This window comes from Ambystoma mexicanum, chromosome 5q (genome assembly GCF_040938575.1).
Source record: "Ambystoma mexicanum isolate Mex_15411 chromosome 5q, UKY_AmexF1_1, whole genome shotgun sequence".
NCBI classification, from domain to species: Eukaryota; Metazoa; Chordata; class Amphibia; order Caudata; family Ambystomatidae; genus Ambystoma; species Ambystoma mexicanum.
The window spans coordinates 853,437,541-853,464,107 of NC_090933.1; the positions used below are offsets into that span (position 1 = coordinate 853,437,541).

At 44.1% G+C, this 26,567-nt stretch overlaps 1 protein-coding gene across 1 annotated transcript in view; it reads left to right on the forward strand.

Annotated features, from left to right (window-relative positions):
* Positions 1–26,567, forward strand: part of SLC26A7 (solute carrier family 26 member 7) — an 888,192-nt gene that overhangs the window by 778,136 nt on the left and 83,489 nt on the right. Inside the window, exon 10 of the mRNA XM_069622129.1 lies at positions 2,812–2,907. Coding sequence (XP_069478230.1) covers positions 2,812–2,907 — 96 coding nt within the window. The remainder of the gene's footprint in view (positions 1–2,811; positions 2,908–26,567) is intronic.

Sequence of the window (26,567 nt, forward strand, 5' to 3'; positions counted from 1 at the left end):
AGTACAGCTGCCAAAAGAAAAAGCTGATGGTAAAAAGGGAATAAGGAATCATTCCAGGGTCGAAGAAGCCCTCGAGGAGCAGGGAAGGAGATGCTGGTCTCCGAGGAACCCGGAGACTGAAGACCGGGATGCAGACTGCCACAAGTACCTGAGGGGTCTAAGTGAAGCGAACCTGATCCGTAGCAGAGACGTGGGAAGCCAGAGCAGAGAAAACCGACCAGGAACAGAGACATGGGCAGCCAAAGACGAGAGAGAGATGCTGTAGCTACAGAGCCGCGAGAATGTGAACACTTGGCATGGCAGGAGCAGAGAAGCTTCACTCCAACTCCCAAAGAAACCAGAGACTGCCCAGAGAGTTCCCAAATGAAGGGAATGGGCCAGACCCGTCAGGGGGGAATTGACCTAGGCTCGGTATAGCACCTTTTCAATGAAGAACTTAATGCAGCAGGGTGGTCCCCAAGGTGAGTTGCCAATTGTCCCCGGTTCAGATTTCTGGGTCTGGATGGCTGAAGAAGGAACTCTGGAAGGAACAGATGGATACACTTGAGCGGTGGGATGCCCAGCAGTGGATCTTTGCAGCACTGGTCCATTGGAGCCCTTCACTGGCTTTTGTTCGGTGACTGATGTTGTCTGGGAGAGTTTTCTTTGGTTCTCACTCCACGACTCAGCTGAGGGGACTTCAAAGAGTGAAGAAGTTTGCCTGCTGGCCGGAAGGATGCCCACGAGGTTTCAGCCAGATCCACGCTTCACGCTACGTTGCATCGCAAAATGGCTCAGGTTTCAGGATATTGGGAGTTTGCAGCCTGGGAAGGTTACAGTTCTTCGTGGGATGGTGCAAAATTAAGGTGGCCTTCAGACTGGTTAGGCCCACCAGTCCATGGGAGGAAGCCATCTTCGAAAGATCTTCCCTCTTGCTCGGAATTAGGAGTCGGGTCTACGGCGGTCACTAAACTTGGAAGTTGCTGGGACGTCCACCTTTGAATTCCTCTTTGGATCTTCAGTCCAGTGGTCGACTCTGACGTTCAGCTCCAGGACCCTCACCTTTTATGCAAGAAAACCGGCTGAGCACACCAACCACCAGACAAACCTCTCATGCAAATTTGGGGGGTGGCTGTCCAAGGGCATAGCAACAGAGGCTAGGGCATGGCCAAAGGGCACAGTGATCCCACTGAGGGTGCCTCCTCTGCATGGCCTGTGGAATAGACAGTAATTAAAAGAGCAAAGCACCTTTATATTCCTCTCAATGTGACATCACAACTGTAAGATCACTTGATGAAGCTATAGGTGTGAAATCAAAACTGGCTGAATATATTATAGCTCTGTAGTGGTGATGTCGGTAAACACTAACTAAATACACATGAGGAAACCGGTTACCCCTCCCTTTCACACTGAGAGGATTTCAAGTTATACTTTAGCCAGGCTGAGGTTTTCACAAATCAGCAGCACTTGTAATAGAGCAGTATTTGTATAAAAAATATATTTGAACTTATTCTCGTTTCATAACACTCATATAACAATACAATACATGGAACATTCATTTACAAATTTGATTAACATCTCGACGTAAATTGAACAAACACGAGTGCTGATGCTGCCGGTAGGTGCTAAGTCTCCTGCGTGGCGTCTCCGTTCGCGATGTGCACAGATCCACGATACAGGGGTAAATGAATAAAAACCTAAATTCTTCCCATGCTGGCAAAGTATTTTATTTTGAAATCCTCTCGGTGTAAAAGGGAGGGGTAACCTGTTTCCTCATGTGTGTTTTGTGACGTACATCTTCCCCGCTTGAAACAGGTCCCCTGATAACAAAAAAACAAGAAGTAGCCATATATAGTACAGGTAAACACTAACTGACAATGCAAAGCTCATCAGCAGCCGTGGACATTACCATCCTACACTCCAACGAAATATCCTGGTGCATACAGTCCTTCTAAACACTGCAAAATGTTCTTAAAGTGTTTAAGGCACCTACTGGCTATTTAAAAATGTCTATTGTCATTTTGGTATCATACCAAATGATTAATTAATTCTCCATCAATAACCTTACAAATCATTTTTGTATTGGGTGGCTGTCACCCTGCGTTCTCATGACTGACATGGCACATCACTCCTCAGTGTCTTACAATATCCTTTTAATGTACCTTTGAGGGTACATTATTTTGCATATTTTTGTTAAGTTAAAGTAACCACTCATGCAGTATCCCTGGACATTCACATATGATACACTGCATAGCTCACATCCACACGACTTAATTGCATTCCTCCAGCATTCAATTTAATATGGCTGTATGTAAGCAAAGCATTGCAGGATTTGGATTCCCAAGACCCCTATAAAGATTACACTTTGATATCCATCATTCATTACATGCAACACTCTATTAGCCAGCACCTGTTGTGACCTTTAATGTGGTATTCACGTTGATAAAATGCTGGCAAAAAAGTTTGAAAGTCAATATGTGAGAGCATCCCAGGTGGCAGAGTGGCAGTAAACAGAGCTGAGTCCAGCAGATGTGCACAAAGTTTTGTTATCTGGACTTTTATCCTGCACCACTGATTACCTCAAGCATGCCTGATAACTCGCATTTACTGGAGTGGGGTTTCTCTGATTTTTTAAAGTGCTGTTTTTCAACAACAAGTTCCGCTCCCACATGGGTGGACAACCCTTTAAGCAAACCACAACATTGTTCATGTCTGCTAAAAAGCCATCTTTCTGTACGGTGACATCTAGTCACCCCAAACTGTGACAGTATGAAATGATCATTTAAGGTATGCGCTTGAATGTCGTAACTCGTATATTGTGTTCCCTCTCAGTGTGTTCTAGCCAGCGTTGTTGTGGTGTCACTCAAAGGGATGCTCATGCAGTTTTGCGACTTAAAGAAATATTGGAACACTGATAAAGCAGATTGCGTGAGTACATTTAACACTATCCGCTTATTGCATGCAAACTCTTGTAAGTCGGGAATATCTCCAAAAGATAAAGGATGCAATGTTGATGGGTGATTAAGGCAGGGTGGGAAGTCGAGATGGGAATGTGGTTGATGCTCTGCCCAGTCATCTAAACTTTGTTATTCATGTATTTGTTTAGGTAAGTATTGCACCACTCACCAAACGGAGGCCACTTCTGGGTGCAGCGATTAGGACATTGTGGTTGTGTCGGTCTTGTGAGTTGTGAGTGATCTTGTCAATGTCAGTGGGACTTCTTTTTTCCCACAGAGTTGTTCCTTGGGGGTCTGGGTGAACACTGAGGTGAAAGGGCAAATAGCCCTCTGACCCTTGAACTCCTATTGGTTTTAGCTGATTTTTGGGACAATGCTGAGCCTGGGATTTTGAATGAATTGTGTTAACCATAGAAAACAGCATCGTGTGTCAGAGGAATTTGGTTGTGTACAAAAGTTTAAAATCTTCTAAATGCGTCTGTGTCAGCTGTTTGATAGCTGGGACCTTTATGACAGCTGATTTAACTTCGTCTCGCAAATCATAAAATAATGTTAACAAGAAACGTACACCCAGCTCCTCCCCTCACCAGGTTGGGGGATCGGATTTTAAAAATCCAAAACCAGAGAGGAAAACAACATAGAGGTAGGACTACTATTTTCAAGCAACCATAGACACGTCGGCATTCATCAACATAAAAGAATCACTGGATTATATTTTTAATGCATGCAGCATATCTTCAAGATTCAGTTTGAAAGGCAAAATATTGCAAAAATAGTTACTAAAAAAGAATGTTGAATCAAATGTAATTCGAACAATGACTGAATATCTTTTCATTTTATTTTCTAAATGTTTCCCCTTGTGAGGAAATGCAAATACCCAGCCACCAATACTGCTTCATGGCAAGAGCATCTCTGTCACAGAGAGGGTGCTTCTCTCACACTGTTTAAATTAGTGTCAAAGGATGCCTGCCTGAACAATAACATGTATATCGATGCCCTATACCCAAGTGTATGTTCTCATACGCCAGAATTGAGATGTATGTGCTGGATGTCTCTCCTCTGGTTTGCAGTGCCACAGATAACAGGCGGCATTGACTATGGCAGGGTATGTTGCCTGTGATGCCATGGAGTCAGTTCTTCTTGTGTCCCTGTAGGGATACCGAGTCAAGCTCATCTTCCAAATCCGGTACCTGTAAAGAGAATCAGATTTCAATGTATGGCAAGGAGCTGACACCCCAATCTGCTGATGTCCTACCACTGTTGAACCGTAAGGGTTTTGTGTTTGAGTTCTGAAATATGAGATCTTTCCACCCAAAAAAGACAAATCAGGACAAGTTAAATACAATAGTGTTCCCCCCGCACACACAATACCATTTACTTTAAGAATGTGCAATATACAATTGTGAAAGCAACTACCTGCATCCTCTTCCACAGAAAACATGACCTGAGAATATACTTTAAAGTGCAAACATGCACGACAGATCTTGCCACAGATCTGCCCAACAGATCTTGCCACCATCAGGTTCTGCTAATTTGTTCCATTCCTTGAGGGGCAACAGCCCTTCCTCGAAAGGGCTCTGAGCATGTATCTGAGATACCTTTCCTATCATTTCTTCCTTGCCCTCTGCTGGATTCTCCTCCCCAGAAAATCCAGAGGGGTCTCTAGTGAGTTCAGTGATCTTACCGAGGACCTGGAAGCTTCCTGTCAGCAGGAAATCTTTTTTTTAATTAAACTTTTCAACAATACAATTATAAATCATAACATTAACTTATAACATATAAACACCTTCCACACATTGTGTTACAAACAATAGTCAACTTGCTGCCCAGAATTAATTCAAGCCTTACAGCTCCAAGAATCTCTCCCAAATGTGTTCAAACAGATTCCTTTTTTTATTTCTAAACAGGATCACCATTTCTAACTTAGATATTTGCTGTAAATCCAAAAGCCAAGTAGAAACCAAAGGCGATTGAACACTCTTCCAGTTTGCTAGAATTATTTTCCTTGCTGAAGTGAAGCTCTGACGAACCAACATCTTTGCGGAAAAGAAAAGTCTGCAATCAACTCCTCCTATCCCAGAACACAACTTGCCAAGTCATATTCCACATCAATCATACTTTATTAATTGTCGATGCCACCCCTCCCCCCGGAAAACCCTCAAATTGTCACACTCCCATATCATATGCTCAAATGACCCCACTCTTTGTTTGCACCTCCAGCATGCCTCAGAATCCAATAGGCCCCTATCATATAGTTTATGTGGTGTCCAATACACTCTGTTCAATCTCTTGATTTGTCTTTCTTTCTCCCAGGTTTAATGAAGTTAAACTCACATTCCTACAGATGTTATTCCATCTGCTCACACTCATTTCAGTATCCAACACTTCTGACCATTTGACTAATAAGTTCTCATTAGCAACTTTACTTTGCGCCAATAACTTATAGACTTTTGATGCAATATGTCCTCTGATCTTGAATTCTTGCAACCAATCTTTACCGTCTTCTGGGAGTCTGTGCCAAATAGATCTCTTTAAACATCGATATTCAATGAAAGTGCAATCTTTTAGCCCCTATTCGATAGTCAGTCTGCTAAAAGAAACCCATTTGTTTCCCTCGAAAAGGTCTCCCAGCCATTGAATCCCACTCAAGAACCAATTTATCCAAAACAATGTGTTTCCTTCCGATTTACAGTGAAGAATTATTTGAGAAGGTGTCTTCTTTCTTGCTTATCTTCAACAGACATTTCCAGCATTCTCACAAGAATTTCAGAGGCGAATATGATTTGCAACCCGTTGAATCTTCCGAAATCCGTATAGCCCTCTGGGCCATCGGCGAACACCTGCTAGTTTCTGCTGGTCTCCAAATATCTGTAGGATTCTCAATGAATGGAATGTCTTGCCCCAAAGGCTCAGTGATAATTTACAAAATCTGGTACAGCCAATCCACCATTTTCTGTAGAGGTCTGTAATGTCCACACCTTCAACCTTGGTTGCTTCCCCTCGCATAAGAATGACTGTATCAAACTCTCTTTTCTCCACATTTTCTTCTTTTTTGCCACCATTGGAATCATACTCAGAATATAATTAATACGGGATGCAGAAGTCATCTTAATAGTGTTCCCTCTCCCCCACAAGCTCAATTTCAGTTCATTCCAACTACGTAGATCGGATTTCATATGTTCTGTGACGAAATGCAAATTAACTTCCATCGTACGATCCACTTCCTTTGTCAGCCATATCCCTAGGTAACGCATTTTCTCTGCACACAATTTGAAGCCATAATTATTTAGCCATTTGTTCGTACAAGCCTTTGCAGCCGGCATTGCTTCCGATTTCGTCCAATTTATCTTATATCCTGAGTACTCATTGAAATTCTTGATTTGATCCATAGTCACCTGAACTGAAGTGTCTATTGCTTGTAGCACTAGTATCATATCTTCTGCATACAACCACAACGGTATGGCCTCTCCAAATTGAACCCCTTGAATCATTGGATCTTCTCTAATCTTCACTGCCAAAAGCTCCATTGCTAGGGAAAACAGCTGCGAGAGCGGGCATCCCCGTCTTGTTCATTTGCCCAGTTCAAAACGTTCTGATGTGAATCCATTTGTATTTATACTTGCCATAGGTTTTGAGTATAGTAGCTTAACCCATCCAAGTATATTTTCTCCCAAGCCGACACCGCATAAAGTGGCTTTGAGGTAATCCCATTCAGTGCGGTCAAACGCCTTTTCAGTGTCCAGCGACAGAACCGTAACTTATGTTTCTAACTTTATACTTTCACATAAGGTTAGGATCAGTTTGCACATGTTTTCAGAAGCATGTCTACCTTTAACAAAGCCAGCTTGCTCGTGACCAATTATCTCTGGCAAAATATTTTTCAATCTTGTTGCTACTGTCTTTGCAAGGACTTTCTTATCTGTATTGATCAGACTTATCGGGCTGTAGCTGCTCAATTTCGCTGAAGGTTTTCCTTATGTTAAAAATAAAGAATTGTTGGTGTGCTGAGTAGTTGGTGGAAGAACACCTTTCCGCTGAGAGGACTGCAACATGGCTAACATCAGAGTAAATACTTCATCTGGCATGATTTTATATAACTCTGCAGGTAATCCATCTGGTCTCGGACTCTTTCCTGAGTTGAGGTTGCAGGCTGCATTCCTAAGTTCTTCTATGTTCAAATCCTGCTAAACTTTAATTTTTCATCTACTTTCATTTTTTAAAGTTTGCAGCTCTTTATAAATGCTTACATGACTTAAGGGTTTTTCTGTACCTTGGAGGTGTATAAGTTTGTATAATATTCTTTAAATTCCGTGTTGATTTGAGCCGGCTGAAATGTTATAGCTCCCGACAAACTTTGAATTGCATTTATTGATTTTTCACTTTTCATCAACTTGAGACGGTGTGCAAGCAAACAATCACACTTTTCTCCTCATAATATTGCTTCGTGTTTTGAACAATAGCACATCAGCCTTTTCTGTAATTACCTTTTGGGGGATTTCAAGAGTGAAGTGTAATTCTACAGAGTATTTATTCATAGCCTGTCTCTCAATGTCTTCAATCTCCTCTCTCAATTTTTTCACTTCCTGTTATCTAGCTCACTTCTTTTTACTTGAGAGACCAATTAACATGTGTCTCATGTAGCATTTGAAAGCTTCCCCAACTTATTCTAGTCCTACTTCATTCGTCCAATTCCTCTCCACAAAAACCTTTCTTCTTTCACAATCTTGTCCACTATTTCATAAAGCTCAAGTAGTGTGATATTCATTTTCCATGCATTTGTCTTTGGAAGTGGGAATGTTAATGACATTTCAAGCCATACTGGGGCATGATCAGAAATCAAAATAGTGTTTATACCTCCATTTCTGCAACTCTGGTTGCATAACCCAGAAGTCAGGATCATATCAATTCTAGAGAACATTTTGTGACAACCAGAATGGAAGGTATATTGTCCGGCCGTGGGGTGTTAAATTCTCCAAACATCCTGCACATTACATTCTTTCATAAAATCCAACATAGCCCTTTGTTTCATCATACTTCCCATATTTACAAAGTTTACACTTTTATCTAACATTGGATCAAGGGTAATATTAAAATCTCCTGCCACCACAATGTTATCTGGCCTCATATTTTGTATAAACTGTGTGAGACAGACATACAACTGGTCATCCCCTTTGTTTGGTGCATAAACATTGCAAATACAATACAAAACATTTTGTACTTTCAATATGACACATACAATTATGATATGATATGGTGTTTATAACGCCCCTATACATAAGTGTTTCAAGGCACGACGAGGCAAGGGAGGGGGAACAGAGGGAAGACAAAGAGAACCATCTTACTAGGCCAGGTTACATTGAGATTGCGCAAGTGCAGGGGAAGGGGGGAAACCTTTCCCCCCTTGTGCGGGGGAAAAGGGGAGGGGGAATAAATAAAATCAATAGGTAAAAGTGCAGCCAACTAGTGGCAAGTGCATGAGTAAGTGCAGACATCAACTGTCAAGAGCTGGTGGGCACTGTAGGGATACAGAAACAGCCCCCTGGTGCAGGGGATGCCCGGGAGGCAGTGCAGGAGTGCAGCTGGTGGGGGAGGGGACCTGGGCCCAAAATTCTGCCTTCATTGTCCTTTTTACAATCTACCACCAAGACTGGCAAGTTTTTCCTTATATGAGTGCAAACTCCTCTTGAGCTGGATGTAAATGCAGAACAAAAAACACTACCCACCCAACCCTGTTTCAGTTTCTCTCCCGAATCCAGCAGGTGAGTTTCTTGTAATAGGGCAATATCTGCACCCAATTCCTTTTACCTGTTCAGCATTCTTTTCCGCTTGTTTTTTCACAATTTGCACAATTAACATTCCAGGAAGCTATTTTCAAGTTACTTTTGCAATACTGCGTCATTTTTGACCTATTCAAAATCCACAATGTGCAGGGACTTCAAAACATACAAACCAAAAGACAAACAAATATTAAACACAACAAAACATAAATGCGCCTGGTTTTGTCAGTTGCAATCCACTTGTAACTCCCCTCCGTATTTGTAGCGAGAACTCCGTCCCCCTGCATGTATTCCTAAATTGTTGTTCAACACACCTAACACCCCATTAAGTGCCGAGAGTATAGAACTCCATACTATTGTTCCCCAGAAGATATATAACCCCTTAGAACCAAAATGTACACATCCTATTCTAGTCCCTTGTCACATCAACTACTACAAACACCATTTCATTTAACACAATATCTAGTGTCAATGTACTATTCTAGTCCCATTCCCTAAATACACTATATGCTGTTCGTCCTACTGAAATTACTACATTAAGCAACTGGTGCATTCCTATTTACTAAATCGATCCTGGCAAGAACTTCAATTACTCCACGCGTAAATTGTGCCACACCATAACGAATTCTCAATTCTCGCTACCCTATCCCCATAACCCTAAAGTACTTCAAGCTTATTCCTTATACAGCGATATATGGTCTAAATTATTATATATTGTAGTATATGTTCCTACATACACCCTGTCTTGATCCAGGGTTGAAGACACAGCAATGGTGTCTTCTACCTGGGAACTAAATCTGTTTGTGTTTTATAATGGCGCAATGCCATAGGAAAACATTCTGTGAATCAGGCCCATATGAGTGTGTCAAATATCCTTCCCCACATCACTCTTAGGATGCACCTTCGTGTACTTCCCCAACTGTATGGCGTATAACGGCTACCACTAGATACAAAATCTGCCCCCAGCATGCAACCCGCACCACTAAGGCTCCAACCCATAACATTATTCTATGAAATAGAAGCCTAGCCAAGGATCAGTTTGAAGGTGCTTCATACCACAGAGCCACTTGCATTTCTTCCATGTCAACCGGGTGCAATTAAGCCCAAATCAGCTCTGACTTTTCATAATCCCCAATTCCTGGAGCATTACACTGTACCTTTGCTGTCGATTACAGCTGTGGTAGTGTAACAATAAGCAGACCAGAAAGTCAAATGATTCCTTTACCGCAAAGTGAGATCATTTATTTTAATATTTAATATCGCATATTGTCTGAACTGACAGTATGCGACAATGCACCATTTCTGCAAGTAACTTACATTCTGAGGTTGTAGGCAAAACTACTAGGATAGCAATCTATGCTAAAGAAACAAAGATACCCATGGGATTGACTGAATCTGCCACCAGCCATCAACTGCCTTGATACCCCGATCTGTTCTTACAGCTAATCCAGAACATTCTTGCAGAATAAGTGTACCAACTCATATTGGGATCCAGCCAGTCGGATGGATGCAATATACGTTCTCAACTAGTTCTAATTATGCATTATGCTGCTATTTGGAGCTATTTGCGAGACCTCTTCACCAGTGTTCAAGTGCTGCCTGTAGGTGATTAGGTTAATTCCACCAATTTCTCAGGCTTGCCCTCGAGCCCACTGCCTTGCCACATGACTGTTAAAACACAGACCCCAAGCTCAAAGAGGCCGTCCATTTCTGCACATGCCAACCACATCAGAAAAGAAACCAGCCCAAATTGTCCAAACTTTTGAAACAGCACACTACATTAAACTGTCTGCAAACCGGTACAAGTACCTAATGTCATTACACAAATGCAAATCTTGACATTTCGCGGGACCTCATTATTCATAGTAGTCGTTTTCACCGGCAATCAAATCACACAGTTAGACTCATAAAAAAAAACAATCGGAACTTCATGATGGTGACTTTAACGCAAATCAAGTCAGCCCCTCAAGTTGGTATCCTCCATTCCAGTACCTCCTGCAGCAAACTACTGTCTTTTTGAAACTGCGTTTGACAATCGATGTAGCAGAATCATGCCTGAATGCCGTACAGGCAGACATTCAACGAACTCCGCAACATATTATCATCATAATACAACACTAAGATATCTACTTCAGACATGTTTAATAGCTTCAACTTTATCGGATTTAGGACATACTCTAGTGAGCCTTCGAAACCATCAGAGGCAACAAGTCAAGCTAGCTGCAGCAAAGCCCCATGCACAAACATATTTCAACTGCTATTAGACTGGCAGTAGCATCGCGGACAGAGCTTGTCCCCCCCCCCCAAACCATTGACCTGCACACACCCGCCCGACACCAGGCGCCGACAAATCCCTGCGCCGCACCACAAGCCAATTGGGTCACAGCACAGAGCAGGCACCGATCAGCCACCGGCGCAGTACAGGCACACATCATCCTCTTTTTGAAGCCCACAGAACAGTCTGGGCCCCACACTTGAACGCACACCATCGACCAGGCCCCAGCCCCACAGCACCATACCTCAGACCACCATAATCCGGGAAACATGCACCGCTCCATATTATGTTGCACTACAGCATTCCTTCTACATTTCCTCATTAGAGGAACGCACCTAACAGAGCAATCGTTTAACACGTTTCTACTTCAATGTTGAGCTGGCTAAGACGTTACTAAGTCGTTATAACAGCCGTTAAGCTTTCAAATGATCATAACCTTAAAACATGGGTGATTTTTAAATTTAAAAAAATGACAAGAAATACATCCAAATAAGTGTTGATATGCATGCTATATACATGTGATTGAATTCACCTAACCAAAAATATTAAACGCATCCTAATATTAATACACCCAGCTAATTCCTGTCAATCCTGGGGTTCCCAGCATCTTTAAGTCAGTGTTCAGCCTCTGCAGGGTCTTCTGTTCATTTCCATTCACCATCCAGATACAACTTTAGAATTGCAGGTTTAAGCAGCATGGACTTGACATTTTTCTCCAATGATAAGGACTTGGCAGTCTTAAAAGCTTATCTCTTTGGGATAGTTTGGGACGATGGCCAGGGGTCTTCCATCGAGAATACGTGTTCCTTTCTCCCTTGCACCTTTCAAGATCATCTCCTTGATATTAACCTTGGTCAAAATGATCTGCCTTTGTTTGTCCTTAATAATTTTCCTAGCCCTATAAGAGTAATCCAAGTCACAAGGATCCAATATTTCCTTTCCCAGCATCTCTGTCAAGGCCCCCAGGACACGTGTATCCATGTTTTTGTCCAGCTCAGGGTCCTCCATAATTTCCAGCAAACGTAGATTCAAGTTTCTGCTTTCAACCTCCAGGAATATGTTCCTTTTCTTTAGATCTGAAATCTCCACCCTTAAATCCTTGTATGCCCTGTAGCTCCCTGCCACTTCTGAGGTGTAGGCTAAATTGCCAGATTCAGCTTTAGTAACTCTGATTTCTAAATGGTTCACATTGGAGGTCAATTCATTCAGGAATCCTTTCATTTCTTCAACGTTCTGCAGGGGTGGACTGGCAACCAAAAGAGGCCCAGGAAATAATTTTCAAAGTGGCCCATATTGCACAACTTCAGAAATCCCAACCCTTTTCCTATGAGGAAATGTGGAAATACAACACAAAAGAGGCCCAGGGTGCAGAGGCCTACAACTCCAGAGTTCCCTATAGGCCAGGTCACTGTTGCATGTTATGAACCAATGCCCCCAAACCATTTGGTGACTAGCGCAGGTGTTACACGCACCAGATATATGGCATAATCAAGTGGTAAAACAGTTTTAAAATCACATGGGGTGGACTGGTGTGCTGTCCCTCAAGTGGACCGCCTCACGCTGGGCTCTCAGTCACTCAGCATTCACACAATGAGAGACTGACAGGAGCTGGGGTGCTACACTTCTTTATTCATTGAGTCTCTGCCAGGAACTGGCGCCTTTCCCGTCCTCCTTGCTCCTCCCCTTCCCCTCGCCCCCTGGTCCTTCCCACGTGACATGGGTGCAGTGACGACACCACACCCTCCCGTTACTAAACACTGAGTCCTGCCTTCAGTTAATTTCCTCAATGAGGCGGTGAGGTTTCTTTCGGGCTCTCTGGGGTCGGATATCCATCCTTGCGGATTGGCTTGGGGCAATCTCTTGCGACATATCATTTTCAGAGTCTTCCCTGTCCCCGTCGTATGGGGCGTCCCAGTTGTGGTGGATATCAATGGGGCTCATGTCAGCAGTGGGTGTGACTCCGGGCATCCGCCTGAAGTGGGAAGAGTTTCTCGTTGTGGATCTTCAGTCTCCTTCTGCGGTGATGAGTGATCCCTTTTTCTTGACGATGATTGAGAGGTTCTTCATTGAATGGAGCCATGTTCTTGTGATTTTGTGGTTGCCGGACTACCACTATGTCCCCCGGTGACAGGTCGTTTTCTTTGGCCCTTCCGGTGGTGTCAGTTACCTTTTCCATGCCTCCTTTCATGAGCGTGTCTTTCCTTCTCATTTCAGAGTGTCGCTTTCATACTGGTCTTCATCAGCCGCAACGTGCGGCTTCCGTGTTCTAATTGTTCGTCCGAACATTACCTCTGAAGGTGTTTTCCCAGTGGTGCTATGTGGTGTGTTTCGGTAGTCTCGCATGAGCTGGCATAGGAGTTTCTCAACGGGCTCTCCTGTGAGTCGTGCGATTTGTGTTGTGTGCTTAACATTGCTCATAAATGTTTCTACTGTGCCTGTGGCCACAAAGGTGTTATTTTTCTATGGCGGAATCCCATGTACTCAGCAAATGTTTTGAAGTCCTGCCTGGTGAATGGGGGGCCCGTTGTCGGATTTTACCACCTTGGGAACTCTGTATGAGGTGAATATCCTATCCAGTGCTGGTATGGTATGATGCGCTGACGTCGACAGTACTATTTGTAAGTCAGGGTATCTTGAGTACTCATCAGCTTCCACTAATATGTACTCTCCCCTTTCCATGGGCCCAAAGTGGTCGACTGCTATTTCCTCCCATGTTCCTTCAGGAAGTGCTGTCATGCACAGTGGTTCAGGTGCGGTGTGTGGTTTTATGACTGCACATGTGGGGCGGTTCTTGAGTAGTTCTTCCACTAGGGTATCTAGCTGTGGGAACCACAGTTTTTTTATTCTTAACATTCTTTTTGATCACACTATGCCCCTGTGTCCTTCATGGGCCAGCTCCAGGACTTTTCGCCACAGGTTTCGTGGTATTACGAGTTTGGTGCCTTTTAGCAGAAGACCCCCTTCCGACTTTGCAAGTTCCTCTTTTACTGCTAGGAAGCACGTGATGTCTTGTCTCGTGTCTTCGCTTACGGTCTCCTTGAGTTGCTTTGCTTGTTTCCATCGCCCCGTTTCCAGGCATCTCAGTATGATTTGTACTCCTTTGTCGGTGTTGGATTCACGAGTTATCTGATCCATGTCGAGACCCTGGGGCGTGTTACTCTGGATGACATATCTTATGTATTGGTCTGCTAGGGACAGTTCTGGTCCACATTCCTCTCGTGGGTGGCGTAAGAGAAAATCTGTGAGGTTTTGCTCTTTTCCCAGTTTGTGTGTTATGGTGAACTGGTAGTCCAGGAGGCGAAGTGCCCACCTTGCTATTCTGGGAGGCATCTTGGCTTGTGGGTTGCCATATATGAAGAATAATGCTTGGTGATCCGTGACTACAAATACTTGTTTCCCGTAGAGAAATAGGTGAAAGTGTTCGCAGGCCCAGACCACTGCCAATCCTTCCTTCTCGGCCTGAGAATATGCTTGTTGGGTCTTGGAGAGACTTCGGCTGGCATATGACACAATGTGTTTTTCATGTCCTTCTTTGTCATCCAGTTGCGTGAGAATAGCTCCAAGGCCTACCGGACTAGCGTCTACAATGAGTTCCGTGGTTTTTCTTGGATCGAAATAAGCCATGTTCTTGGCATCCGAGATGCAGTCCTTGATGATCTGAAAAGCTTCCTGACACTGAGGTGACCAGACAAATTCGGTGTTGAGTTTGGTGAGGGCCCTGAAGGGTTTGCTGATATATCTCGGGCGGTAGCTTGCAAGTCCTAAGAAGGATCTGAGGTCTGAGGTGGTGGTGGTTGTCTCAGTTTCACTGAGTGTGCTAACCTTCTCTGGGTCTGGTGTCATGCCCTTCTCCGAGAATGTGTCCAAAGAACCGAAGTGTCCTTTTCCGAAATTCACACTTCTACTTGTTCAGGGTGAGTTGGGCTTCCTCCAAGGCCATGCATACTCTCATCAGGGTGTTGTCATGTTGTTCTTGCATTTGGCCGAAACCAGGATGTCGTTGCTGTAGTTCAGGCAGTTGGGCACGTGTTTGATGACGTTATGGATCTCTGCCTGAACGATTTCTGCCGCTGATGATACCTCAAAGGTTAATCGCTTGTATGGAAACAGCCCGAGGTGTGTGACAAAGGTTGTTATGTATCGGGACCTCTTGCTGAGTTCTAACTGGTGATAACCTTTGTTTAGGTCCAGTTTAGAGAAGACTGTCGCTTCATTTAGGAGATGTACCCTGCCGGTAATTCCGGGGGCTTGATGGCGTTCCCTCAGGATGGCTTCATTTGGTCTTCTCATGCCCACACATATTCGGATGTCGGGCAAGTCTCTTTTGGGCACTGGTACTATGGGGGAGACCCATGGCGTGGGACCTTCGGCTGGCTCCATCTCTGCCTGCCTCCAATAATTTGGTCAGCTTGTTTTCGACTTGTTTTTTAATGTTGATGGGGATTCGCCTATAGTGTTGGCCTACTGGTGGAACGTTGGTGTTGATGTGTAGCTCAATTTTTTTTTCTTTTTCAGTTTGCCTAGGCCTTTGAACAGTGAGGGAAAAACCTGCTCAATGCTTGCAGTAGGGTCCAGATATTTGTGTACCATGAGTCGATACAGTAGGTGGATCAGCCCCATTTCTATGGCTGCTTGATAGCTTAGGATGCATCCACTGTCAGTGGCGGCTTCTAGAACGTGCTTGGGGATGTTTTTCGCGTGGTCTTTTTAGCGGCATGACGCCATGAAGAATTATTTTGCAGGCCAGAGGTGCCTTTGAGCCATAGGGGAAGATGAGGGCTCTTGCTGGTTGTAGGCGAGGGGCGTTTGGTATGCGTTTGTATACTTCTTCGCTGATTACATTCACGGTTGCCCGCGTGTCTATTAAGAATTCGGCTGCTGTTTGGTTAATTTGTATCCTGAGTATGGGGCTGTGTCCTTTCGCTGTGTTGTTTCCTAGCGCATACAGGTAACCCTTTTTCCTCGGTACCTCTTGGTGTTTCTAATGTCTGCGGGCATTTTTTTCCAAAGACTCACTTGATGCACTGTCAGATGGTGATTGTTCTACAAGGCACCTGACATATCGCCTGGGTCTCCTTCTTGGCTTGGATGGTGTGGTCTTGCTTTCTCTCCATTCTCTTCTGACTTGCCTTCTTTCGGATTGTTCGTCATAGTGTCTGTGGCCAGCCAGGTCATGGGGTTGGTGTGTCGCTCAGTGTTGGGTCGACTGGCTTTGCTCCTGTTCCAGTGTGAACTTTCCGTTTTTCCATGCACCTTTCATTTTTCTGCAGAAAATCAGACATACGGCTTTGTAGTGATTTTCTCCACCGCATACAGAGCATGTTTCGACCATGGCAGGGCATAGCCCCTCATGTGGATATTCGTGCCCACACCTGTAGCAAAAGGGGTCGCCGTTGTTTCTTGCTGCGCCTTTTAGCTTGTTAATGCTTTCATGTTTCCCATGCGTGATTTTTATGTCATCGAGGCCCTCCACTTGTGCTGCAAGTGCAGTGTCCGAGGGAGCCAGGCGTAGTATTTCCTCCAAGTTGCACGGTTGTTGCAGCAGCTGTTTTCAGAAGTCATCTTCTAATGGTCCAGCTGCTTTTAGGCACACCTCAAAGTCCCTCAGCCACCTTTGCCATTGTGACCCAAGTGTGCTGGTGTCAGTGAGGTCGAAATTGGATGGTAATTGGAACAGAAGGCTGTCCGTCATTCTTCTGTGTGATGGTCTAGCAGGGGTCACTGGAACTGTCAGTGACTCCTCTTCTGAAATGCTCATGGGATGTCATCTTATCTCTTCCCTTCAGCCGTTGTTTTGTACTGAGGGTCCCTTGGTGGTCTGCTAGGTGGGCCTTGATGTTGGGCTTTTCCCGCCTTTCTTTTGGCCCTGTTGTTTGTGGCTGTATTTTTGCAGGAGGGTTTCTCCCTTCTCCCGTGTAAGGTAGGGCCCAGGTGCCAGGTGGGGGCGATGTGCCATGTGCTGGTGGGCCTGTGTGCCCTTAGCGCTGCGGTTCTGCCTCATAGCGGGCCGAGTGTGGGCTCAATTGTGACTTGGTGGGGTGAGAGTGAGCGCGTGTTCTCTTACCCTGTTATTTCTTGTTAGCGTTGGAGCGGGAGGGCCATGCCTCCACCACTCTTCACAGTGGATTTTTGCACTCTTTGCTGTTGGCTGGAGGCCTGTGCTCCTCGACTGCCAGGATCAGTGTGAGCGGGGAGCTGCTGCTCCACCTGCGGATGTTGGTGCATGCGCAGTCCTGGCCGGTCTCGCGTCTTTGCCGTCGGCGGGAGATTCCTTGCTCTCGACCGCCCGGATTTCTCTACGTGGGGAGCTGCTGCTCCACCCACGGATGGTTGTGCACGTGCGGTCCCGACTGGGGCTCCCGCAGGGGTGTCCAGCTGGTGGGCAGCCTTCGCGCTCGGAACCCACCTCCTCCTGGGTTTCTTGCGCGGCAGGCAGCCTGCGTCCCCAGTGGCGCGAGGCGGCGTGCCACGAGCGCAAGAGCCTCCAAGGTGGCAGGCTTGGTGGGGGTTTTAGATCCACTTCATCGCCAATGTGCTGTCCCTCAAGTGGACCGCCTCACGCTGGGCTCTCAGTCACTCAGCATTCACACAATGAGAGACTGACAGGAGCTGGGGTGCTACACTTCTTTATTCATCGAGTCTCTGCCAGGAACTGGCGCCTTTCCCGTCCTCCTTGCTCCTCACCTTCCCCTCGCCCCATGGTCCTTCCCACGTGACATGGGTTCAGTGACGACACCACATCTGGCCACCAAAAAAGGCCCTGGAAATAATTGTCCAAGTTTCAGCATACCCAACCCTTTTTCTATGAGAAAATTGAAAATAAAATACGTTGCCACACAAAATGAAATGTCTAGGTCTATTTTTTAGGTTATGAAAAATCCCCTTGGTAGGTCCAGTAACGTGGCTCCATTTAGGCAATCATTTACTATATAATTATTAAGATATTAAAAATATTCCATTCATGAGCGGTTAGGGTGATCTTAGAAAGCAATTAGCGCAGTAGGAGTGGGTGAGCTCAGCGGAGGCTGGTGGGTCTCCAGTGATCCCCTTGTGTTGTGCTTATGCATCTCAGAGCTTGTATCAGTAATTAAGGCATTGTTCCTACTGTTGACACCTCTGCACCAGGGCAGCATTCTACTGCTTGAGGACATTATGTATGGGCAATGCACAACGATGATTTAATATTGCACTGCACTTCTTCAAAATCCAAAACTCAAATAGGTTGTCCAGGACAGGGCACGACGGAACATATTCATGTATGAAATTGCTCTGGTGCATATGTATCACTGGAGACAGAGAAGTTGTTTAGTTAACCAATCCCAAACAGTTTAAAAAAAGTCAATTATTTACCAGTCAGGCTGATAAATCTTTATTTAACAAGTTTCATAGCATTGTGGGCTCCAAAATCATTGTACAATTACATTTGATAATTATACCGGTTGTACCAGCACCTAGAAGCCGGAATCGGGAGGGTACAGAATGTAGCACTACAAAAACGTAATGCCAAAATGATTGTGCATGTTTCTATCTGCTCCCTGATTTAAAGTAAAGCCGTATTATCTGCAAAGTTACTACAGTGCAAAACAGAGTAAAGTGCAGCACAAGTTACAAACACTTTACACATTATTTTTAGGGAAAAATACAGGCACTCTCCAACCAGCATCACTCTAGTGGTTACTGTTTTTCCACACTTGCAACATATTTATATAGCACGTGACATCGTACAGACAATAAGCAACTGAAAGTATTCAAATTTGGAATCACAGCCTGCGCTAACGTTTTTTCTTTGGCTGCTGCCTGGTTCAGTCTTTGCACATTGACAACGACAAGTGTTTAAGATTTTATTAGGGGCTGCTGCAAACGGGGCTATGGGTGGGAACATCCCAACGTACGGTGCTATTCGTTCTAAAGACCGTGGTACCGCTTGGATTGGACAAAGTTTCCCTGTAGTCTTCCGTTCTTACCTTGGGAGGGATCTGTGGCTGCGGTGAACAGCGCAAGTAGAGCCAGGCAGGCGCCGCTGTTCATGGTGACCTGCTGAGGAGGTGACTGATGGCTAACTGTCTGTTGGTGAGGGAGTCTTCTGCGCACGAGCTGTGCCGAGGTGGAGGGAGTGCACGCATGAGGCCTTTGCTCTTCAGAAGCCTTGCAGGGCCAGACTAAAGCACACAAAAATGAACTGGCAGCTACGCAGGCATTCATCTCATCTATGTGTCCTTCCCCCTTAGAAAAGAGGCCCCATGTGGCCGAGGCCTATCGGGGAAACTCCTGGTGTCCCAGTGGGTTGTACAGGCCTGACGTTCAGGGAAACCTTTAACAAAAGAGTATAAATATCACTGCTACTGGGTGTCTCTTCCATCTCTCCGCCTGGCTTTGATTTTTTTGGAATAGGGTTTTCAGGAACTTCAGTCCTCTTCTTATTCCCAGTGCTCATTTCATGGTTGGGTATCCACAGGCTGGGGAGGGAGCAGGAGCAGCTGGCTTATGCTGCTGCTAGGTCGCTGACATTCCAGAATCGTCCGCAGGAAATCTTGCATTCTCAACCGTCACTCACTGACCCTCGCCCCAAAATGGGGACCATGTTTTAAAAGAAATACTCCTCGAACAGATTATCTTCAAGAACAGATTTGGCAAAACCGGGACGTCTGGACACTCTATGTGCAAATAAGGCAGAAAGAGTCTCTCAACAAAGCTAGGAAGAGCAGGAGATATCCATGCTGTCCGATTTGCTTTTTTAAAATTGTTTCTTTAGCATATTGTCAGTGCCCTGGAAAAACAGCTCTATTCCCACAGGTTGCCCCTGGGTATCAGCACATAAGCAAAGTCCCTTCCTGTTAAAGGCTTTAATGGGGCCCAAGGTCCAATTCATTCTGCATAAAGGAAACATTAACCAGCATTCCCCAAATATTTACATTTAAATTCGCCATTGCATACTCCAATAATATATGTGTATACCCTTTTTTCTACAATGCTGTTTGTATTGCCTAACAATTTAAAGGAACTTCTATGCTCGTATTCTTGAGTGTATTTATAATACATTAGTTCACTTTTCAATACAAATATTTCTAAGCAATATCAACGCAGCAGTTGGTTTCTCCTATATCATGCCTGATACACCAAATACACTTTTTGACTTATTACAACACATGCAATTTCCTTTTTGTCTTTTTGATTATTAAGACGGGTTCATAAACAAAGTTAGTGACGTTGCTACATAAACATGTAAGGATTTAAAAATGAAACCAACAGCTTGCCTATGCTTATGAAGACATTGCATTTCAAGGATACTTTATCATGGAAGTAAGGGTGTATGAACCTGTTACAACATTTGAATTAAATAAGGCCCAGTTTTTATCAAATATTTTCATGGTGGCTACATCAACCCCAAAAGAATTGGTTCATCTTGAGTTGGTTGTCTAATGTTAAAGGGGAACTATCTTATTCTCTGGTTTATTTACTGTATGGATGAGTATATGATCCAACCCAGCAGCAAACACGTAACAGGTTCTTTTGTTTGATGCCGTACCTTTTGAAGTCAGTGTCCACATACCCTGCCTTACGACTATTCGATTCAATTTTCTGCTGTGCAAAACAATGCCTTTGAAAAACAGAACATAGATTAAATTACATGAAACACAGCACAACATAACCAATTTCATTAAACAGAATATTAAAAGAATAAATATGCAATTTCAACACTCACTTCATCAGAAATATTCTCTTGTTAACCTGTGCTAGATGAATAAACTGGGCTACAGCCAACTGGATCCAGCTAGCACCGGTATCGAGACACCTGAGTAGTGTTAATTTGCAATCCCGCATCTCAAAATGATGGTAGCACTGATCCAACAATTTTTCCCTAAATTCTGTGATTTGAGGGAAGGTGATGGGAAATATATCAAGGATATAGTTTGCATTGGCAAATCGTCACAAAAGCACACTATGTAAGGAGTGGAAGCATCCTTCTAACCAGAAGAGAACCTCCCAGTCAAAAGTCCATGTATACAGAATCAATAAGGGGTGGCAACGTACTTGATAAGTAGGGTTGCTGGCCCACCGATGCAGTGTGATAGGGGTATCCGTGGCTGTGGACAATTGTTTTTGTAGCCACGGTTCTTCTGGAGGGACCCACCCATTAGTTTGCCTCATTCTCAATCTGGCTGTCCAGGAGAGAGCATTTGGGAAACACCTGCCCTGCCGATTTTTGAAAACCTGCTGCAACAGGATCTATTAGGGCCATCTCTGCTTACCAAAACCCCCCCCTCCCCACCACCACCACCACCACCACCACCATCATCTGCAGGGTCTCGAAAGGGGAACATGCGTGGTTATACAGAAGATGAGGATCAAGAGGAACAAGAGCATGAGGTGGAGAAAGTCCATGTCACCAGTACTCAGAGTGAGTCCTGGGTGTGGCAATTTTTCACGTTGTTGGAAATATCCCAAAGGCTCACGCAAGCAAGGTTCTATCCACTGAGTGCAAAGTTGTACTCCGTTATGGGAAACTTGGCTTGTATTCCTACAGGACTACTTCCATGAGGGGCCACACCAAATTGACCCACCCCACTGCTCTGAGAAAGGTGATACCTTTCTCGGGTAAGAGTAGGTTGACTTCCTCCACCCCGTCATCTTCATATGCTCCTGTTACCACAAAGGATACTACTTTGGGGCAGAGGATCCCAATGACAGCTTCACAGGCCATACAGAATGCTGTTGACCCTTACCTTTTGAGGGTCACAGCGCTATGTTTGTACTGTGAAACGCTGATCTGTAGGGGGAGCAGTTTATGAGTGCTTTCGAGGCTTTGGTCAAGGCATGTTACGCAGAATTATATGCAGTACCCATTGGGAACATCACACACAATTAAGACTACAAGTGACAGTACAAATTCACCTTTGGTACAAGCCTGTACTACACAGTAAAGTAGTAGCGATGGCTGAGCAGCCAGACTTATCTCAAGAGCAAGTGAGCAGTATCAATAGTTACACAAAGGACAGCAATTACTATGATTCAAACAAACACTGACTCAAGGTTTCTGAGTAAAAGAATATACATTTATTTACACATCAGTTGTATAACACCTCACTAAAGTAAAGCAGTTGAAAAATCACACTCTTAATACACCACACCCAATAGATTCTGGACAAGTTAAGCTAAAAAATGAAGTGTGAGCAAAATGGCACTCCAACAATTTAAAAACGAGGGAAAGACAAAGTTAGATACAAATTGAGCAGCACCAACGGGTAAGTAAGCAGGGCAATCTAGAAAGAGGAACTACAATGATGGAATCAAATCAAAAAGGCTTAGGGCCAAAGTCAATAGGACAAAAGTCTTTTGCTCAAGATCACACAGTTCAGGGTAGTTCGCAATTAAGTCTTTGCCAAGAGTTCGGACAAAGTTGGTTGGCAGAAAAGTTAGTTTAAAGAGTAGAGAAGGACAAGCCATCGAATTGGCAAAAGGTTTCACACACCTTCACCGCGGCTGGACGAAACAAACAACCGCATTTGCACAGTACCTTTAAATGGAGAAGAAGCTGTAGCTGAGGCGGACGTTCCTGGCAGGTCCTGTAGGCTCAAGGTTCCTGAAGTGACTGTTGGACTGACATGAAGTAGGAAGACTGGAGGGTCCTGCACTGCCCAGGGAAGAAACCAGCAGCAGAGCAAAGCAACAAATAAAAGGTGCGCTCCTTAAAACCCAAGCTGGGTCCGACCTTCCTGGCTATCTGGTTCACTGTAGCTCTGTACAGCAAATTCGACCAGAGGAGGGAGTCCTGGCTTTCAGTTTGGGAAAACTGGTTGGTCCCGCCAGCTCAGGGGAAGAAGATTTCTGGTAGATCTGCTCTGTCGTTGGAGTCTGAAGATTCGGACATGCAGCAGGGCTTCACCGGGCGGTTCAGTCGTTGTAGGGGTCCTCTTCTGTCATCTCCTCGTCGGTTCTTTTGTTCCAGTGGCGAATCATCCTTTCCAATCCCAGAGACCTGCTTTTTATGCACTTTTCCCCCATTCACAAAGCCTGGCTGTCAATCACACCGCAGGGTGGCTGTCCTGGTGGGACAGTCACCTAGCCATTCAAACAGGAGTGCGACTTGGGTTACCAAGGGAACCCATGGCAGGAGTCCTAAAACCCCTCCCTCCCATCCTGCCTACCCAGACTTTCAGGTGCCTAAGGAGGGTTTCTGCAGAGAAGCCCACGAAAAGACGGTGAACAAAGGAACCAAACCTGGTTTGACGCGCGGAGTAAAACATGAGAAAGACATTTCCAAAAAGAAATGGCGTATAAACCCAGCCGGAACCATATAAAAACGTATATGGTCCAGCGGGTTTAAGTTCGAGGCTACCAAGATAGCCTAAAACAATAGCAAGGTTATTTAAAAAATAGGGTAGTAACCACTGCCACCAGCCAAGTCTTGATGAAAAGAGAGCGAAACAATGCTTCAAGAGAAACAGACAAAAAGGGATAATAATCAACCCTTTCCAGTACTCTATGTAAGATAGTTTGCACTGGGTCTGTGGTTTTAAAGAGACTAATAAGATCAATGGCAACTTTACATGTTCTGAGAGACGGTATAGTCAGTCCCAGAAAATCGAGTCTGAGTTGGGAAGTCTAAAAGACAATCCTGTATCACTGCACTGAAGGTGCTGTGTAACACACAGTAAAAAGATAATGCCTATGGAGTAGGTGAGGCTCCACAGTCTATGAACACAAGAATGTTAAAACGCACACAGCAAAACACATGTAAGAGTGGGAAAAAAGGATCACACTCTTACCAGGTGAAAAAAATAAATCCTAGAAATCCAGCAAAGCTGCTGAGGGACTCAGTAGGTAAGGGATATTAGCTATTCTGGAGAATTCTCCCTAACAAGGAGCATGAGAAACACTGCTACCTACTTGATTAATGCCCACCCAACATCTTTTTCTCTCTACCAGGCCCTTCGTCCCTGTGGTTGGTGCCCCTTCCATATCCTACCTTGCCTCTCCTGAAAAAAAGCCCCAAAATATACTAAATTGAAAAAACACAAAAAAGGTTCCTTTAGGAGCCACCTTTCACAGTTAAACAATAGAAGTGAGAAAAAGGTCACAGGCTCCTGTGCAGCCTGCATAGTCCGCAGACAGACTGGTAGTCTGCAGATATCTGGAAAATTCCAGGCATAGGGTGAAAGAATTTAAATCATCTTAGTTGTTTCACATTCAGAAATGGTGGCTCATAAAAGAACTTTTTTATTGTGTTTTTAGTTTCTATATTTTTTTTAATTTTTGGTTTTACAAACTAATAAAACATTTTACTGAATTTAATAATTTCTTCTCACTTTAAGAAAAACTGTTTCAAAGCATTTTGAATGTTTTTCAGCAAAATCTGATTACCCACATCAGTTAGATGGACTCCATTTCTCTGAAAAATATTTGTACTATCAAATTTAATGTTCTCATTATGAAACGATGTTGTGCCAACATCTCGCACAAAAGTATGCACAGGTTTGTCGATGTTGCACCTGGCTTTTTCAATTTGTGGACCAAATGACCTCGAACACATCCACATCTGTCTCTGGGCAATGCGTGAAAAAAATATTTTCAAATTAGGGAACATTTCCTTCAAATTTCCCAATGCCTCCTTCATTGCAAAATGCAATGAAATTCCAGTCACGTTCCCCAAACTGTTCCCTTCACAATGAACAATAATAATGTCTGAATGTTTTCATATTCATATTTACACAAAATGGGAGCAAGTCCACCCACTTCTTGTCTCGCACTCCATACCAAAACACTTCCAATTCAGGGAATCCAAGATTTTTGGCTATTCCACAATGCCCAGCATAGACCTTCAACCAATAAAAACCAAATGTCCCCCAAAATCCAAACACTCTGCCTGCTGGACAACATTGCCATGGCCATTTTCAATCCTCTCAACTTCTACTAACAAAACTCCTGCTACTCTCTCTTCCTGTACACCCCACCCTGGAAACCTGATTGGCTGATCCCCCGATCTCCGTGGACACAACTGTCCGTGGCCTCTGCAGTCCCCTTTTCATGCCAGACATCCTTAAAAGACCCGTTATGTGGCAGGTGCAGTCTGCGGATTACCGTGGTGTCTACGGACATCATAGCCATGCAAAGTGGTGGTGGGGGGAATTGAACACAATTTAAGTTATTTAATCTTTAGTGGTGGCTCTGAAAATAACCTTTTTTTTCTTGTTTTTGTTTTTATGTACATTAGTACTGTAAATCTTCCCTTACACTTTTCTTACAGGAACATTTTCAATGCATTCCTAACCTAGTAAAGGAAAATTGCATTTCCGACATCTGTGAAATGAACTCCATCTTGACAAAAAGAAATCACACCGTGAGAACTTATATTGTCATTTTCAAAAGATGACCTGTAGCATGTTAAAAAAGCAGATACAGCTTTATTGACTAGCTGCCTTCATTCTTCCTTTTGTGGACTGAGAATTTGTGGACTGCAAAGGTTTTTTGGACATCCTCATATTTGGCTCTGATTTATTTCCGAAAAAATTATCTTGGCAGCAGGTAACGGTTCGATTAGGCTTTTAAAGAAATCCTTCAGGGCAACCTCCAAATACACTGGAGTCACAAATCCCAAACTGTCCCCTCCACAATGCACAATTAAAATGTCTGGACATTTAAAGTGAGCCATACTCTCACAGATTGAAAACAAACTTGCCCAGTTCAAGCCAAAAACTGCATGCCACAAAAAACTTCCACTTCTGCCTATTCAATACTTATAAAGATGCCATGATTTTCAGCATACACCTTCAGTGACTGATTTGAAGAGTCCCCCAAAATCCACACAGTCTGGCTGCTCTAACAGACAGCCACAGCCATTTTTCAGAGCTCTCCCAACTCCTGAAAACAAACCTCTTACTACCCTCCCTTCCTGTACACCACACCCAGCAGACCTGATTGGTTAATCCCCACAGTCCCCTTTCCAAGCCAGGCATCCACAAAAGACCCGGATGTGGCATCTGCCACCGGCGGTCTACCGTGGGGTCTGTGGGCCCCGTAGCACAGGGCCAGCCCTTTTACCCTTTCCACTTCCATGTTTTCAACACTCCCTCATTGGCTGCTTTCAAAGAGTCACACATCCATCCACCTAGCACATCCAAAACCTTGGCTCCTAACCCTGCCAGCATCAAACTACTGTGCAACAGTTCAAGATTTCTATTTCCAGATTCCACAAGATCTGCATCTAACAATACATAGTACAGGTATGATTATATGTATTAAAAAAAGTCTTCAAATCTTCACAAATATATATATATATATATATATATATATATGAGTGTTCCTGCTACCTACCCTGTAATCAGCTTCTCAATAAGCATATTCTCTTTTTACCCACTCTAGCAAATGCCATGCATTGCAGCATTCAACACATGTTCCCATGAAGCAGCAAACAATTAGAATGTGCTGCATTTCAAAATGTTTCTTTTTACAAGCATTGTGATGAAAGTTAGAAAATGTGTATGTGCATGTACAGCAGCACGGTGTCACTTTTTCATAAAAGAAAGAAAAAGCAGATAAAATAGATCGGTAGACCATTTTTAAGTGGCACTCAGTGTCTGC